General features: G+C 37.4%; 1 protein-coding gene across 1 annotated transcript in view; it reads left to right on the top strand.

The window, feature by feature from the left end:
* Positions 1–18,022, top strand: part of TEX11 (testis expressed 11) — a 338,390-nt gene that overhangs the window by 217,700 nt on the left and 102,668 nt on the right. The window contains exon 17 of the mRNA XM_065900178.1: positions 12,167–12,269. Coding sequence (XP_065756250.1) covers positions 12,167–12,269 — 103 coding nt within the window. The remainder of the gene's footprint in view (positions 1–12,166; positions 12,270–18,022) is intronic.

The following is an 18,022-nucleotide window of genomic DNA, read 5'->3' as shown; positions in this document are numbered from 1 at the left end:
ACCTACCAGTGGACAGGCACCAGTCCCTCCCACCAGGAAGCCTGCACAAGCTCCTGGACCAAACTCACTCAATGGATGGCAGGCAACACCAGAAGTAAGAGGAACTACAGACCTTTAGCCTGAGAAAAGGAGATCACAAGCACAGAAAGTTGACAAAATTAGATGGCAGAGAACATGTTCTAGAAGAAGAAACAAGACAAAACCCCAGAACAACAACTAAGTGGAGATGGGCAATCTGCCTGAAAACATATTCAGAGTAATGAGAGTAAAGATGATCCAGGATCTCAAAAAAAGAATGGCGGCACAGGGAGATCAGCTCGGTGCTTTGTGACCACCTAGAGGGGTGGGATAGGGAGGATAAGAGGGAGACACTAGAGGGAGGGGATATGGGTATATATGTATACATACAGCTGATTCATTTTGTTATATAGCAGAAACTAACACAACATTGTAAAGCCATTATACTCCAGTAAAGATGTTAAAAAAAAAATGGCAGCACAGACCAAGAAGATACAAGATTCAAAGAACACACAGAGATAAATGATACAGTAACTGTAATGAAAAATTCACGAGAAGGAATCAGTAGCAGAATAAATGAGGCAGAAGAGTGAATGAGTGAGCTGGAAGACAGATTTGTGGAAATCACTGCTGTGAAACAGAATTTTTAAAAAATGAAAAGAAATGAGGACAGTCTGAGACCTCTGGGGCAACACTAAACACACCAACGTTCGCATTATAGGGCTCCCAGAAGGAAAAGAGAGAGAGAAAAAGCCTGAGAAACTATTTGAAGAGATAATAGCTGAAAACTTCCCTAACATGGGAAAGGAAACACTCAAGTCCAGGAAGCACAGAGAGTCCCATACGGGATAAACCCGAGGAGGAACATGCCAAGACACATATTAATAAAATTGACAAAAATTAAAGACAAATAGGAAATATTAAAAGCAACAAGGGAAAAAGCAACAAATAACATACAAGGGAATGCTCATATGGTTATATGCTGATTTTTCAGCAGAAACTCTGCAGGCCAAAAGGGAGTGGCATGATATATTTAAAGAGATGAAAGAGACAAACATACAACCAAGAATGCTCTACCCTGCAATGCTCTCATTCACATATGATGGAGACATCAAAAGCTTTATAGACAAGCAAAAGCTAAGAGAATTCAACACCACCAAACCAGCTTTACAGCAAATGCTAAAGGAACTTCTCTAGGCAGAAAAGAAAGTGCCACAACTAGAAAAAGAAATTATGAAAGGGAAAGCTCACTGGTAAAGACAAACATACAGTAAAGGTAGGAAATCATCAACACACAAATATGATATCAAAATCAGCAATTGTGAGGAGGGATATTGGAAATACATTTGAAATTAAGAGACCAGCAACTTAAAACAATTGTGTGTGTGTGTGTGTGTGTGTGTGTGTACTGGTATATCAAAACCTCATGGTAACCACAAACCAAAAATATACAGTAGATACATACACAAAAAAGAAAGCAATCTAAACAAAACTCTAAATATACTCATCTAATCAGAAGAGAAGAGAACAAAAGAGGAAGAGAAGAAAAAATATCTACAAAAACAAATTCTGAACAATTAATAAAATGGCAGTAAGAACATACATATTGGTAATTACCTTAGATGTAAATGGATTAAATGCTCCAACCAAAGACATAGACTGGCTGAATGGATACAAAAACAAGATCTGTATGTATGCTGTCTGCAAGAGACCCACTTCAGATCTAGGGACACATACAGACTGATAGTGAGGGGATGGAAAAAGTCATTCCATTGAAATGGAAATCAAAAGAAAGCTGGAGTAGCAATACTCATATAAGACAAAATAGACTTTAAAATAAAGACTGTTACAGGAGACAACGAAGGACACTACATAATGATCAAGAGATCAATCTAAGAAGAAGATATAACAATCGTAAATATATATGCACCCAATATAGGAACATCTCAATATATAAGGCAAATGTTGACATCCATAAAAGGAAAAATCAACAGTAATGCAATAATAGTGGGGGACATTAACACCAGACTTACATCAGTGAACAGATCATCCAGACAGAAAATCAATAAGGAAGCACAAGCCTTAAATGACACATTAGACCAGAGGGACTTAATTCATATTTATAGAATATTCCATCTGAAAGCAGCAGAATACACTTTCTTCTCAAATGCACATGGACCTCCTTCTCCAAGATAGATCACATGCTGGGCCACAAAGCAAACCTCAGTGAATTTAAGAAAATTGAAATCATATCAAGCATCTTTTCTGAGCACAACGCTATGAGATTAGAAATCAACTACAAGAAAAAAAACTGTAAAAGACACAAACACATGGAAGCTAAACAACATGTTATGGAACAACCAATGGATCACTGAAGAAATCAGAGAGGAAATTAAAAATATTACCTAGAGACAAGTGAACATGAAAACATGACGATCCAAAATCTTTGGGATGCAGCAAAAGCAGTTCTAGGAGAGAAGTTTATAGCAATACAGTCTTACCACAGGAAACAAGAAAAATCTCAAACAACCTAACCTTACACCTAAAGCAACTAGACAAAGAAGAACAAACAAAACCCAAAGTTAGTAGAAGGAAAAAAAACCCATAAAGATCAGAGCAGAAAGAAATGAAATAGGGACGAAGAAAACAGTAGCAAAGATCAATGAAACTAAAATCTGGTTCTTTGAGAAGATAAACAAAATTGATAAACCTTTAGCCACACTCATCAAGAAAAATGGGAAAGGGCTCAAATCAATAAAATTAGAAGTGAAAAACGAAAAGTTACAACTGACACCACAGAAACACAACGGATAATAAGCAACTAGTAGAAGCAACTATACACCACCAATAAAATGGAAAACCTGGAAGAAATGGAAAAATTCTAAGAAAGGGACAATCTTCCCAGACTGAACCCGGAAGAAACAGAAAATATGAAGACTAGTCACAAGTACTGAAATTGAAACTGTGATTTTAAAACTTACAACAAACAAAAGTCCAGGACCAGATGCCTTCACAGGTGAATTCTATTCAACATTTAGAGAAAAATTAACACCTATTCTTCTGAAATTATTCCCAAAAATTGCAGAGGAAGGAACACTCCCAAACTCTTTCTCTGAGGCCACCATCATCCTAATACCAAAACCAGACAAAGATACCACAAAAAAAGAAAATTATAGGCCAATATCACTGATGAATATAGATGCAAAAATACTCAACAAAATACTAGCAAACTGAATCCAACAATACATTAAAAGGATCATACACCCCTTTCAAGTGAGATTTATTCCAGGGATGCAAGGATTTTTCAATATCTGCAAATCAGTGTGATACACCACATTAACAAATTGAAGAATAAAAAGCATATGATCATCTCAATAGATGCAGAAAAGGCTTTTGACAAAATCCAACACCAATTCTTGATAAAAGCTCTCCAGAAAGTGGGCATAGAGGGAACCTACCTCAACATAATAAAGGCCTTTATGAAAAACCCACAGCTAATAACATACTCAACAGTGAAAAGCTGAAAGCATTTCCTCTAAGATTGGGAACAAGACAAGGATATCTACTGTCACCACTTTTATTCCACATAGTTTTGGAAGTCCTAGCCATGGCAGTCAGAGAAGGAAAAGAAATAAAAGGAATCCAAATTGGAAAAGAAGAAGTAAAACCATTGCTGTATGCAGATGACATGATACTATACATAGAAAATCCTAAAGTTGCTACTGGAAAACTACTAGAGCTTATCAATGAATTCAGTGAGGTTGCAGAATGCAAAATTAATACACAGAAACCTGTTCCATTTCTATACAGTAACAACGAAAGTTCATAAAGAGATATTAAGGAAACAATCCCGTTTACCATCACAACAAAAAGAATAAAATACCTAGGAATAAATGTACCTAAGGAGGCAAAAGACCTGTACTCTGAAAACTATAAGAAACTGACTGATAAAAGAAATCAAAGATGACAGAACCAGAGGGAAAGATATACCATGTTTTTGTATTGGAAGAATCAACATTGTGAAAATGAGTGTACTACCCAAAGCAATCTACAGATTCAGTGCAATCCCTATCAAATTACCAATGGCCTTTTTACCAGAACTAGAACAAAAGAATTTTACAGTTTGTATGGAAACACAAAAGACCCTGAATAGCCAAAGCAATCTTGAGAAAGAAAAACAGAGCTGCAGGAATTAGGCTCCCTGACTTCAGACTATACTACAAAGCTACAGTAATCAAGAGAATATGGTACTGGCACAAAAATAGAAATATAGATCAGTGGTACAGGATAGAAAGCCCATAAATAAACTCGCCCACCTATGGTCACCTAAACTATGACAAAGGAGGCAAGAATATACAATGGAGAAAAGACAGCCTCTTCAATAAGTGATGCTGGGAAAACTGTACAGCTACATGGAAAAGAATGAAATTAGAACGTTCTCTAACACCACACACAAAAATAAACTCAGAATAGATTACAGTAAGTCCCCTACATATGAACCTTCAAGTTGCCAACTTTCAAAGATGCGAACATGCGCTTGCATATCCAGTCCACATTAAGTTAGTTCACGTGTCTGACATACATTGTCATATGTGTGTATCCTCTACAAGTTGTGCTTTTGTGTACTCTACTGTACTATACTGTATAGAGTACAGTAGTACAGTGTCTTTATTTCAAGCCCAGGATGTCTGGAAGCAAGTGTAAAAGCAGCAGTGATGTAGCTGATACTGCTAAGAAGTGCCAAGCAATAACGATGGAAACAAAAATGAAAACAATTGAGAGAGTGGAGCAAGGCAAAAAGATGGTAGACGTCGCTCATTCTTATAACATGAGTCATTCAACCTTCGGCACAATTCTAAAGAACAAGGACAAGATCATGGAACATGTGAAGTCTACTGTGCCGATGATGTCGGCAGTAATGTCGAAGAAACGTGTAAAAGTGGTGGAGGAGATGAAGAAACTTTTCAGTGTGTGGATGCAGGATCAGCATCAGCGTTGAGTCCCGTTCAGCTTAATGCTGATTCAAGAGAAAGCTAAAAGCCTTCAAGAGAAACCTAAAAGACTTGAGAAAGAAACATGGTGAAGAATCAGAGGGAGCATCTTTTAACACCAGCCATGGGTGGTTTCATCGGTTCAAGGCTAGAGCCAACCTTCACAACATAAAAGTAAGTGGCGAGGCAGTGAGTGCAGATATGGTAGCTGCCTGGGAATTTCCTGAAACGCTTTGAGAAATTATTGATGAAGGCACGTATTTACCTGAGCAGGGTTTTAATGTGGATGAGATAAGACTGTACTGGAAGAGGATGCCAGACCAAAGTTACATCAGTAAGAAGGAAATGTTGATGCCCGGCTATAAAGCAGCAAAGGATAGGCTAACTCTGTTTGTTGGCAGTGGTTCTGATGATGTGAAGCTGAAGCCTTCCTTAGTTTATCATTCAGAGAACCCAAGAGCCCTTAAAAACATAGCCAAGGGCTCTCTTCCTGTCGTGTGGAAGAGTAACGCCAAAGCCTGGATTACACAGGCCATTTTCCAGGACTGGTTTTTCCACCACTTTATCCTGGAGGTAGAGAAATATTGCTTGGAGAAAGACGTCCCATTCAACATTCTTTTGCTGCTCGACAGCGCTCCAGGCCACTCCCCATTCATGGATGACTTTCATCCCAACGTCAGAGTAGTGCATCTGCCACTGAATGCTATTGAGTACATTGCTCATCCAACCTTTGGACCAGGGAGTTATAGCAACTTTCAAGAAACATCATTTATGTCACACTTTTCATCAGACAGTAAAGGTTAGTGATCAATCAGGAACAACCTTGTGACAATTTTGGAAGGACTATAACATCTGTAAGGCCATAAAAAACATTGACTTTTCTTGGCGTAAGGTTATGGCCGTCACCATGAATGGGGTTTGGAAGAACCTTTGGCCGCAGTTTGTTCACGATTTTTGTGGATTTGAGAATGTGGCTGAGGAGTACAAAGAGGTCTTCAGCAACTTCGTGACCCTCAGCAAGAAGCTGGAGCTAGATCTGCAAGAGGACAGCTTCACTGAACTCCTTTCTGTGCAACATGAGGAGCTTACTAATGAAGACCTGATGGAATTGGAGGCCCAGAGAAAGGACGAGGAGAGACAAGAGGAAGAAAAAGTAACTGAAGAACCAAAGAAATTCATGATGCAGGAAATGGCAAGGGGGTTTTCTTTATATGAGGAGGTACTGTTAGTTTTTGAGGCACAGGACCCGAACGTAGAGCAATACCCAAAGGTTGCAGCAGCCATTCAGAATGCCATCCAGTGCTACCATGTCATATATGACAAGAAGAAAAGAGCTACTACCCAGACATCACTGGATTGTTTTTTTCAAGAGAGTAGATAGAATTGAATCCAGCAAGGAACCAGAACCTGTGCCACCAACATCAGGCATGAGTGAAATTGCAGCTTGCCCTCCGTCACCTATGGCTGATGATCCTTCAGCTCTACCATCTCCCACCTCCCCTCCCTCCTCCAGTCAGTAACTCTTTTTGCCTGTTCACTTGATGCCAGCACCTGTATGCCAGCTGTTGTAGTGTACTACTGTACTTTTCAGGGTACTGTACTATAAGATTAAAATGTTTTATTTTTTGTGTTTGCTTGTTTTTATGTATTATTTGTGTGAAAAGTATTATAAATCTCTTACAGTACAGTACTATATAGCCAATTTTGTTAGTTGGGTACCTAGGCTAACTTTGTTGGACTTAGAAACAAATTGGACTTAGGAACGCGCTCTTGCAATGGAACTTGTTCGTGTGTAGGGGACTTAACTGTAACGATCTAAATGTAAGAGCAGATACTATAAAACTCTTAGAGGAAAACACAGGCAGAACACTCTTTGACATGAATTGCAGCAATATCTTTTTGGATCCAACCCTAGAGTAATGGAAATAAAAACAAAAATAAACGGGACCTAATTAAACTTAAAAACTTTTGCACAGTAAAGGAAACCATCAACAAAACAAAAAGACAACCACAGAATGGGAGAAGATATTTGCAAACAAAGTGACCAACAGGGGATTAATCTCCAAAATGTACAAATAGCTCATGCAGCTCAATAACAAATAAAACCAGACAACCCAATCAAAAAAGGGGCTGAAGACCTAAATAGACATGTCTCCAGAGAAGACATACAGATGGCCAAAAAGCACATGAAAAGATGCTCAGCATCACTAATTATTAGAGAAATGCAAATCAGAAGTACAGTGAGGTATCTCCTCACACCTGTCAGAATGGCCATCATCAAAAAGCCACAAACATGAGCTTCCCTGGTGGCACAGTGGTTGCAAGTCTGCCTGCTGGTGCAGGGGACACGGGTTTGTGCCCCGGTCGGGGAGGATCCCACATGCCATGGAGAAGCTAGGCCTGTGAGCCATGGCCGCTGGGCCTGCACGTCTGGAGCCTGTGCTCCGCAACAGGAGAGGCCACAGCAGTGAGAGGCCCACGTACCACAAAAAAAAAAAAGCCACAAACAGTAAATGATGGAGAGAGTGTGGAGAAAAGGGAACACTCCTACACTCTTTGCGGGAATATAAATTGATACAACCACTATGGAGAACAGTATGGAGTTTTCTTAAAAAACTAAAAATAGAACTACCATATGGTCTAGCAGTCCCACTCCTTGGCATATATCTGGATAAAACCATAATTTGAAAAGATACATGCACCCCAATATTTATTGCAGCACTATTTACAACAGCCAAGACATGGAAAGAACCTAAATGTCCATTGACAGAGGAATGGATAAAGACGATGTTGTACATATGTACAGTGGAGTATTACTCGGCCATAAAAAAGAGTGAAATAATGCCATCCATAATGCAGCAACATGGATGGACCTAGAGATAATCATACTAAGTGAACTAAGACAGAGAAAGACAAATATCATATGAGATCACTTATATGTGGAATCTAAAAAGATGATACAAATGAACTTATTTACAAAACAGAAACCAACTCACAGACTTTGAAAACAAACTTATGGTTATCAAAGGGGAAAGGTGGAGGGAGGTATAAATTAGGAGTTTGGGATTAACATATGCACACTACTATATATAAAATAGATAATCAACAAGGACTTCCTGTATAGCACAGGGAACTCTACTCAGTATTCTCTAATCATCTATATGGGAAAAGACTGAAGAAGAATGGATATATGTATATGTATAATTGAACCACTTTGCCGTACACCTGAAACTAACAACACATTTTAAATCAACTATACCCCAATATAAAATAAAAATTAAATTGAATAAAAAGAACTTAAAAATAAAGTTTAGGGCTTCCCTGGTGGCGCAGTGGTTGAGAGTCCGCCTGCCGATGCAGGGGACACGGGTTCGTGCCCTGGTCCAGGAAGATCCCACATTCCATGGAGCGGCTAGGCCCATGAGCCATGGCCGCTGAGCCTGCGCGTCTGGAGCCTGTGCTCTGCAACGGGAGAGGCCACAACAGTGAGAGGCCTGTGTACCGCAAAAAAAAAAAAAAAAGTTTAAAAATAAATTACTTAGGTCTAAAAAAAAGTAGTATGTTGAACAGAAGTCGTGAGAATGAACATCCTTGTCTTGTTCCTGAATTTAGAGGAACACCTTTCACATTTCACCACTGAGTATGTTGTTAGCTGTTTTTTTGTCATATGGCCTTTGTTATTTTGTGATAGGCTCCTTTTATACCCAGTTTTTTGAGAGCTTTTATTATGAAAGAGTGTTGAATTTTGTCAAATGCTTTATCTGTATCTATTGAGAGAATCATAGTATTTTTATCTTTCATTCTGTTACTGTAATGCATTATTTTTATTGATTTGTGTATGAACCATCCTTGCATCCGAGGAATAAATTCCACTTGATCATGGTGTATGATCTTTTTAATGGGCTGTTGAATTCTGTTGGCTAGTATTTTGTTGAGAATGTTTGCATCTATATTCATCAGGGATATTGGCCTGTTGCTTTTTTCTTGTGGTATTTTTATCTGACTTTGGTATCAGGGTAATGCTGGCCTCGTGACATGAGTTTTGGAGTGTTCCCTCTTCAGTTGGAAGAGTTTGAGAAAGATTGGCATTAATTCTTCTTCAAATGTTTGATATAAATCACCACTAAAACCATCTGGTCCTGGTATTTTCTTTGTTGGGCTGTTTTTGATTACTGATTCAGTCTCCTTATTATTGGTCTGTTCTGATTTTCTGTTTCTTCCTGATTCAGTCTTAGTGGGTTGTCTGTTTAACTTTGTTTCATTAATTTTTTTCTATTATCTTTCTAGTCTCTATATCATTTATCTCTGCTCTAATCTTTAATTCCCTCCTGCTAAATTTGGGCTTAGTTTTTTCTTTATAATTCCTTGAGAAGTAAAGTTAGGTTGTTTATTTGAGATCTTTTCTTAATGTAGGCATTTATTGCTATAAACTTCCTTCTTAGAACTATCTTTGCTGCATTCCCTAAGCTTTGATATATTTTCTTTGTTGTTTTTGTTCTCAAAATACTTTATAATTTGCCTTTTGATTTCTTCTTTGATCCGTTGATTATTCAGGAGTGTGTTGTTTAATTTCCATGCATTTGTAAATTTTTCATTTTTCTTCATGTTATTTTTTTCTAGTTTCATGCCATTGCAGTGGGAAAAGATACTTGATATGATTACAATCTTCTTAAATTTGTTAAGGCTTGCTTTCTGGCCCAACATACGATTTATCCTAGAATATATTCCATGTGTATGTGAGAGGAATATATATTCTGGTGCTGTTGAATGGAATGTTCTGTATGTGTCTATTCAGTCAATTTTGTCTGTAGTGTTAGGTCCACTATTGATTAATTTTCTGTTTGGATACCTGTGTATTGTTGAAAGTGGGTTTTGAAATGTTCCCTACTGTTATTTATTTCTATTACTCCCTTCAGTTCAGTTAATGTTTGCTTTAAATATTTAGTTGCTCTAGTGTTGAATGTGTATGTATATACAGTTGTTATATCCCCTTGATGAATTGACCCCTTTGTCACTATATGGTGTCCTTCTTTGTCTCTTGTGACTGATTTTGAGTAAAGTCTATTTTGTCTGATAATTATAGCCACTCTTGCTCTCTTTTTGTTACCATTTGCATGGAATATCTTTTTCCATCTCTTCACTTTCAGCTTATATGTGTCCTTAAAGCTAAAGTTAGTCTCTTGTAGATAGCACATTGTTGGATCTTGTTTTTGTTTGTTTTTTATCCATTCAGCCACTCTGTGTCTTTGATTGGATAGTTTAGTTCATTTATATTTAAATATTGATAGTTAAGTGCTTACTAGTCCCATCTTGTTAATTGTTTGAGTTTTTAGTTCCTTTCTTCCTCTCTTGCTTTTTTCCTTTTTGATTTATTTTTATAATGGTGTGTCCTAATTCCTTTATCATATATGTGTTTTGCAAATATTTTCTCCCATTTTGTGGCTTGCCTTTTCATTCTCTTAACAGTGTCTTTCACAGAGCAGAAGTTTCTAATTTTAATGAAGTCCAGCTTCTTTTTTCTTTCATGAATTGTGCTTTCAGTGTTGTTTAAAAAGTCATCAGTAAACCAAATGTCACGTAGTTTTCCCCTATGTTACCTCTAAGAGTTCTGTAGTTTGAGGTCTTACATTTAGATTTACGATTGTTTTTGAATTAATTTTTGTGAAAGGTTTAAGGTCTGTGCTCAGATTTTTTTTCTTTTTTGCATGTGGATATCCAGTTGTTCCAGCACTAATTGTTTTAAAAAGACTTTATCCTCATTTTTTTGTACTTCCTGGTTTCCCCCTTCTACTAGTGTAGAAATTAATTACTGTTTGTATTCTTTTAATGATTGTCCTAAAAGAATAGAATCCTTACTTAACTGTCCACCATGTTTGTAGTCTCTCTCTGCTGCACTTTAGCTGCATATTTATTATGTCTTATCTTTCAGTTCACTAATTTTCTCTTCATCTGCTTATAAATTGCTATTAGTAAGCCTATCCATTATGTTGCCATTTGGGTTATTGTATCTTTCATTTCAAGTAGTTCTTTTTGCCCAAATCAGCAAGGTCACATTTTATAGTTTCTGTTTCTTATAAACTTGTGTGATGTGCAAAGTGTTTAACAACTGATACGGCTTGGGCAATAATCAGTCAGAATGGATACCAGCTGGAAACAACCACTGTAACTGTATCAATATGTACTATTGAATATCAACCTAGTTATATACTTTTTGAGCATATCTTTTATTTCCTTAAACTTTGAAAACAGAGATGTTTTATAGGCAGTTTTTGATAGTTCTTTTATTTACATCCTGAGAATCTGTTTCTGCTGATTCTCATCTATGGTGTCTTGTTTCCTACTGTGCTTGATTTTTTTATGTTTCTACTCAAGATTCTTGAAAAATTATTTATGGAAATATTTTGAAGCCTAACATGAAGGTGTCTTCCCCCAGAGAGGATTTACATTTGCTTCTTCCTATGTTTGGGACCAATGAAAACTAAATTCATAGCTTGACATCTTTTGGCCTCCCATATAATGTAATTTGGGGCTGTGAATACATGCCAAAGTCTGTTTGTATTACACCTTAGGGACTGGTTTTCCGTACCCCATTTTGTTGGATTCTTCTCAGAACCAAGGTATCTATCTTTCATTGCAGTCCCCTGAGGATGTGGATGAAAGTGGGTTTACTTCTGGTTTTCCCTTAGCCTAAGAGTGTGATCCCTTGAGCCTTGATGTCTATTTTCCTGACCTAGTAAGGTACATTAAAACTAAAGTTAACATTTGCCTAGGTTTACAAATGCCCAGCAGGAAAAAAAAAAGTAGCTTTAATTCTCCATTTACTTCTCTGGGACCTCACTTTTCCTTAGATATTGCTTGGTAATTGCTTTACTAGTCACTTGCTTTTGGAATTAAAAAAAAAAACGTTATCCAACATTTTTTGGTTGTTTTCAGTAGGAGGGTTGGTTTGACATATATAATGTGCCCTATTTTCAGAAGCAGAGTTCAGTATTTCCATAGCATTTTAATAGAACAGTTCTTCAAAGATTTTTCTCAGATTCATGTCTTTTCATTATGAGTATCCCTCAGCCATTGTGACTATGTTAATAGTATTAGTAAAATATGGTAAAGTCTTCCTTATATGCTTTGTAAAAGAAACCCAATATTTCTTTTTTCAGGCTAAAGAGGCGGTGACAGAAGCTGAACGACGTGATCCTACAAATATTTTCACTAAATTTTATGTATTCAAGATTGCAATCCTAGAGGGCAACTCTGACAGAGGTATAAATGTTATTTATGAGTTATATTTGACTGTTAACACAAAGAATAATTCTCTTTGGCTGTAATAGAGAAAAATAGCTTTTAAGACAATGGAGTTGAATATATATGCTAGCTTTCCTGTGTAAAGATGATACAACCATACAAAAAGAAACTATGGAAGGTTGCATAAAAATAAAAGAACAGGGTTTGCCTATTGAAGGAGTAGGAACTAGGCAGATGTGGGGCAAGAATTGGGGGAAAGTCTTGTTCCTGTATACTTTTTTGTACTTTGTCATTTGAACCAGCCTATTAAAAATTAACTTTAGGGCTTCCCTGGTGGCGCAGTGGTTGAGAATCTGCCTGCCAATGCAGGGGACACGGGTTCGAGCCCTGGTCTGGGAAGATCCCACATGCCGCAGAGCAACTGGGCCTGTGAGCCACAACTACTGAGCCTGCACGTCTGGAGCCTGTGCTCCGCAACAAGAGAGGCCACGACAGTGAGAGGCCTGCGCACCGTGATGAAGAGTGGCCCCCACTCGCCGCAACTAGAGAAAGCCCTCGCACAAAAACGAAGACCCAACACAGCCAAAAATAAATAAATAAATAAATTTATAAAAAAAAAAAAAAAAAAAAAAAAAATTAACTTTAAAAAACTGTGAGAGCAGGGAGAAATTATAATGCAGTCATTTAAGAACTGTCATTAGAGAATAGAAGTCTCCAGGATACCTTTTGATTGTACTTATTTGGGAAGTTATCGGTGAGAGATCTGGCCCTGAAATGTAGTTTCTCTCCACAGGGTTGACAGTGGTACAGTTGCTCACATGAACCATATCCCATTAGTGCTTTGTCCTTTCCATTAAGTTAAGCGTAGTTTCCTAGCTAGTTGTCTGCACACGCATGTATCTTGACTTGGTCACAGATTTCCCTGTGCTGTGATATTATTCCTGCTCAGCTCTGGGTAGCTGAGCAAATCCTGGAGCTGTTTGAGCTTCAGACTGGTTGCCCTTTGTGAAGGGCACAAGTAGAGAAATTGAGAAGCTTGAGTTAATGGGTTCAAACAGAATTTATAGTAGTCCAATTAAACAACTATTTGTGAATACCTACTAAATGTGCAGTGGAGTCTGTTATTCACTCTGTAAGAAAAAGAAAGATGATTTATTCTGCTTTGAAAAAGAAATGTTCCACGGTAGTAAAGTATATCTGTATATTAATTAAGGACTAACAAATTGGAATCAGCTCTTTATCAAGGTTAATATTGCTGTTATGTCCATCATCAAGGTTTTCACTAGAGACTTCTGGGCATTTGTTTTTCTTGATATATTATGCTGAAGTATAGAAAAACTTGAAACTTTTGCCAGTAGAAATGGCAAAAAAAAATAACCCCCAAAAAAAAATAATAACCCCACACAACCAGATTTCCTTTTTTTTTTTTAACATCTTTAATTGGGGTATAATTGCTTTACAATGGTGTGTTAGTTTCTGCTTTATAACAAAGTGAATCAGTTATACATATACATATGTTCCCATATGTCTTCCCTCTTGCGTCTCCCTCCCTCCCACCCTCCCACCCTCCCTATCCCACCCCTCCAGGCTGTCACAAAGCACCGAGCCAATATCCCTGTGCCATGCGGCTGCTTCCCACTAGCTATCTACCTTACGTTTGTTAGTGTGTATATGTCCATGACTCTCTCTCGCCCTGTCACAACTCACCCTTCCCCCTCCCCATATCCTCAAGTCCGCTCTCAAGTAGGTCTGCGTCTTTATTCCTGTCTTACCCCTAGGTTCTTCATGACATTTTTTCCCTTAAATTCCATATATATGTGTTAGCATACGGTATTTGTCTTTTTCTTTCTGACTTACTTCACTCTGTATGACAGACTCTAGGTCTATCCACCTCATTACAAATAGCTCAATTTTGTTTCTTTTTATGGCTGAGTAATATTCCATTGTATATATGTGCCACATCTTCTTTATCCATTCATCCGATGATGGGCACTTAGGCAGATTTCCTATTAAGGCTTTTCTTTTAACATTCTATTAAAATTATTTTACTTTTTTTTTTTTTTTTTTTTGCGGTACGCGGGCCTCTCACTGCTGTGGCCTCTCCCGTTGCGGAGCACAGGCTCCGGACGCGCAGGCTCAGCAGCCATGGCTCACGGGCCCAGCTGCTCCGCGGCATGTGGGATCCTCCCGGACCGGGACACGAACCCGTGTCCCCTGCATCAGCAGGCGGACTCTCAACCACTGCGCCACCAAGGAAGCCCTATTTTACTTTTTAAGCATAGCATTAGCTCAGTATTTTCATTTCTTCCCCAGTTATCTGTGTCCACTTTTTAGTCATGTTTATTGAAAATACATACAATAAAATTTACTGTTGCCTAGTGTATGATTTTATAAGGTTTATTTATATTAGTAATTCTATGAGTTTTGCCAATTGCTTACAGTCATGTAGCCAGCACCACAATCATGATATAGAACAAAAAATTAACTCAGGCCCCTTTGTTGTCACTCCTTCCCACCACTTCCAGCCCTGATTCCTACTAATCTCATTTCTATCCCTATAATTTTGCCTTTTCCAGAATGTCATATAAATGGAATCATATAGTATGAAGCTTTTTGAGCCTTCTTTCACCTAGCATAATACATTTGAAACTCATTCATACTGTTGTGTGTTCCCATAGTTTGTTCTTTTTTATTGCTAAGTAGTATTTCGTAAGTATGGATGTACCAAAATTTATACATTTACCAGTTGAAGGATATTTGGATGGTTTCCGGTTTGGGTGATTATAAATAAAGGTGCTATAAACATCTGTTTACAGATTTTGTATGATGACAATATTTCACTTCTCTAGGGTAAATATCGAGGAATGGGTTTGCTGGGTTGTAAGTATATGTTTAACTTTGTTAGAAACTGCCAAACTCTTTTCTAAAGTAGCTATACAGTTTTATGTTCTAACTAGCTGTGTATGAAAGTTCCAGTTGATCTACAGCCTCACCAGCACTTGGAATTGTCTGCTGATAAATTTCTTTAGCCATTCTAATAATGAGGTAGAGATACAGTACTGTGATTATAATTAGCATTTCCATAGTGTCCAATATTTGACATCCATATATCTTCTTTGGTGGAGTGTTTGTACAAATCTTTTGCCCAGTTTTCTATAAGAAACTTTGTGTTCTTATTGAGTTTCGAAGTTCTTTATATATTCTAGATACAAGTTATTTATCAGATATGTGTTTTACAAATTTTTCTTTTTATTTTCTTATCAGTGCATTTCATGACAAGATGATGAAGTCTAATTTATCTTCTTTTATGGATTTTTTGGTATTGTATCTAAGAAATCTTTACCTAATCCATGGTCACAAAAAATTTTCCCTGTGTTTTCTTCAAGAAATTTTACAGTTTTAGGTTTAAGTTTGTGGTTAGTTCTGTGGTCTATTTTGCATTAATTTTTTATATTTGACTTAAGGTATGGATTGAAGTTCATTTTTTTTTTTTTGCATATGGTTACCTAATCATTCCAGCTTCATTTATTTAAAAATTCTGTCCTTTCCCAACTGATTGCCTTTGTACCTTTAATGAAAATCAGTTGTCATATGTGCATGGGTCTCTTCTGGACTCTTCATTCTGTTCCACTGAACTACTCCTCTTTACCCCATTCCCACACTGTCTTGATTAATGTAGCTATGTAGTAAATTTGAAATCATGTAGTGTTAGTCCTCCAACTTTATTCTTCTCTTTTAAATTGTTTGGGCTATTCTTAAGTCCTTTGTATATCTCTGTGAATTTTAAATTTTAAATAAGTTTTTCAGTTTCTACAAAGGTAAATATTGATTGGGATTACACTGACTCTGTAGATCAGTTTGGAGAGAATTGACATCTTCCAACCTGTGAACAAGTTATATTTAGGTCTTTAATTTCTCTCAGCAATCTTTTCTGTCTTTCAACATATAAGGTTTTGTGCACCTTTTGTCAGATTTATCGTTAAGTATACCATATTTTATGCTATTTCAAATGGCATTTTTAAAAATCCTTCAGTTTCTGACTGTTCATCGCAAGTATGTAGAAATAGAATTGACTTTTGTATATTGATTTGTATCCTACAGAGTTGCTAAACTCACTAGTTCCAGTGGCTTTCTTGTAGATGATTATGTTGACTGTGAATAAAGACAATTTTACTACTTCCTGTCCAATCTGGGTACAGTTTTTCATACTTTATTGTACTTGTTAGAATCTCCAGTAAAATTGGTAAAAAGCAGACATCCTTGACTTTTTCCTGATTTTAGAGGGAAAGCATCCAGTTTTCAATTATTAAGTATGATGTTAGCTGTAGGTTTTTCATAGATACCTTTTATCGGGTTGAGGAAGTTCCCTTCTGTTTCCTGTTTCCAGTTTCCAGGGAGTTTTTAATCAGGAGTGGATGTTGAACTTGGTCATATGATTTTTCTACATCTATTGAAATGATCAACTTTTAAAAAATATTTTTGGAGTACAGTTGATTTACAATGTTGTGTTAGTTTCAGGTGTACAGCAAAATGAACCTGTTATACCTACACATATATCCACTCTTTTTTAGATTCTTTTCCCATATAGGCCATAACAGAGTATTGAGTAGAGTTCCCTGTTCTATACAGCAGGTCCTTACTAGTTATCTATTTTATATATAGTAGTGTGTGTATGTCAATCCCAGTCTTCTAATTTACCCATCCCCCCCACCCCCGAACCATAAGTTTGTTTTCTACATCTGTAACTCTATTCTGGTTTTGTAGATAAGTTCATTTGTAACCTTTTTTTTAGATTCCACATATAAGCGATATCATATGATATTTGTCTTTGACTTACTTCATTCAGTATGACAATCTCTAGGTCCATCCATGTTGCTGCCAGTGGAATTATTTCATTCTTCTTTATGGCTGAGTAATATTCCATTGTATATATGTACCACATCTTCTTTATCCATTCCTCTGTTGATGGAAATTTAGGTTGCTTCCATGTCCTGGCTGTCGTAAATAGTGCTGCAGTGAACATTGGGGTGTATGTATTTTTTCGAATTACGGTTTTCTCCAGATATATGCCCAGGAGTGGGATTGCTGGATCATATGTTAGCTCTATTTTTAGTTTTTTAAGGAACCTGCATACTGTCCTCCATAGTGGCTGTACCAGTTTACATTCCCACTAAGAGTCTAATAGTGTTCCCTTTTCTCCACACCCTCTCCAGCATTTATAGTTTGTAGACTTTTTGATGATGGCCATTCTGACCAGTGTGAGGTGCTACCTCACTGTAGTTTTGATTTGCATTTCTCTAATAATTAGTGATGTTGAGCATCTTTTCATGTGCTTTTTAGCCATCTGTGTGTCTTCTTTGGAGAAATGTTTATTTAGATCTTCTGCCTTTTTTTTTTTTCTTTTTTGCGGTACGCGGGCCTCTCAGTGTTGTGGCCTCTCCCGTTGCGGAGCACAGGCTCCCGACGTGCAGGCTCAGTGGCCATGGCTCACGGGCCTAGCCACTCCGCGGCATGTGGGATCTTCCCAGACAGGGGCGCGAACCCGTGTCCCCTGCATCGGCAGGCGGATTCTCAACCACTGCACCACCAGGGAAGCCCTTCTGCCCATTTTTTGACAGGTTTTTTTTTTTTTTTTGATATTGACCTGCATGAGCTGTTTGTGTATTTTGGAGAGATTAATTTGTACTGGCACAAGAACAGAAATACACATCAATGGAACAGGATAGAAAGTCCAGAGATAAACCCACACACCTATGGTCAACTAATCTATG

This window comes from Phocoena phocoena, chromosome X (genome assembly GCF_963924675.1).
Source record: "Phocoena phocoena chromosome X, mPhoPho1.1, whole genome shotgun sequence".
NCBI lineage: Eukaryota > Metazoa > Chordata > Mammalia > Artiodactyla > Phocoenidae > Phocoena > Phocoena phocoena.
This window is presented reverse-complemented; position numbering and strand designations above follow the sequence as displayed.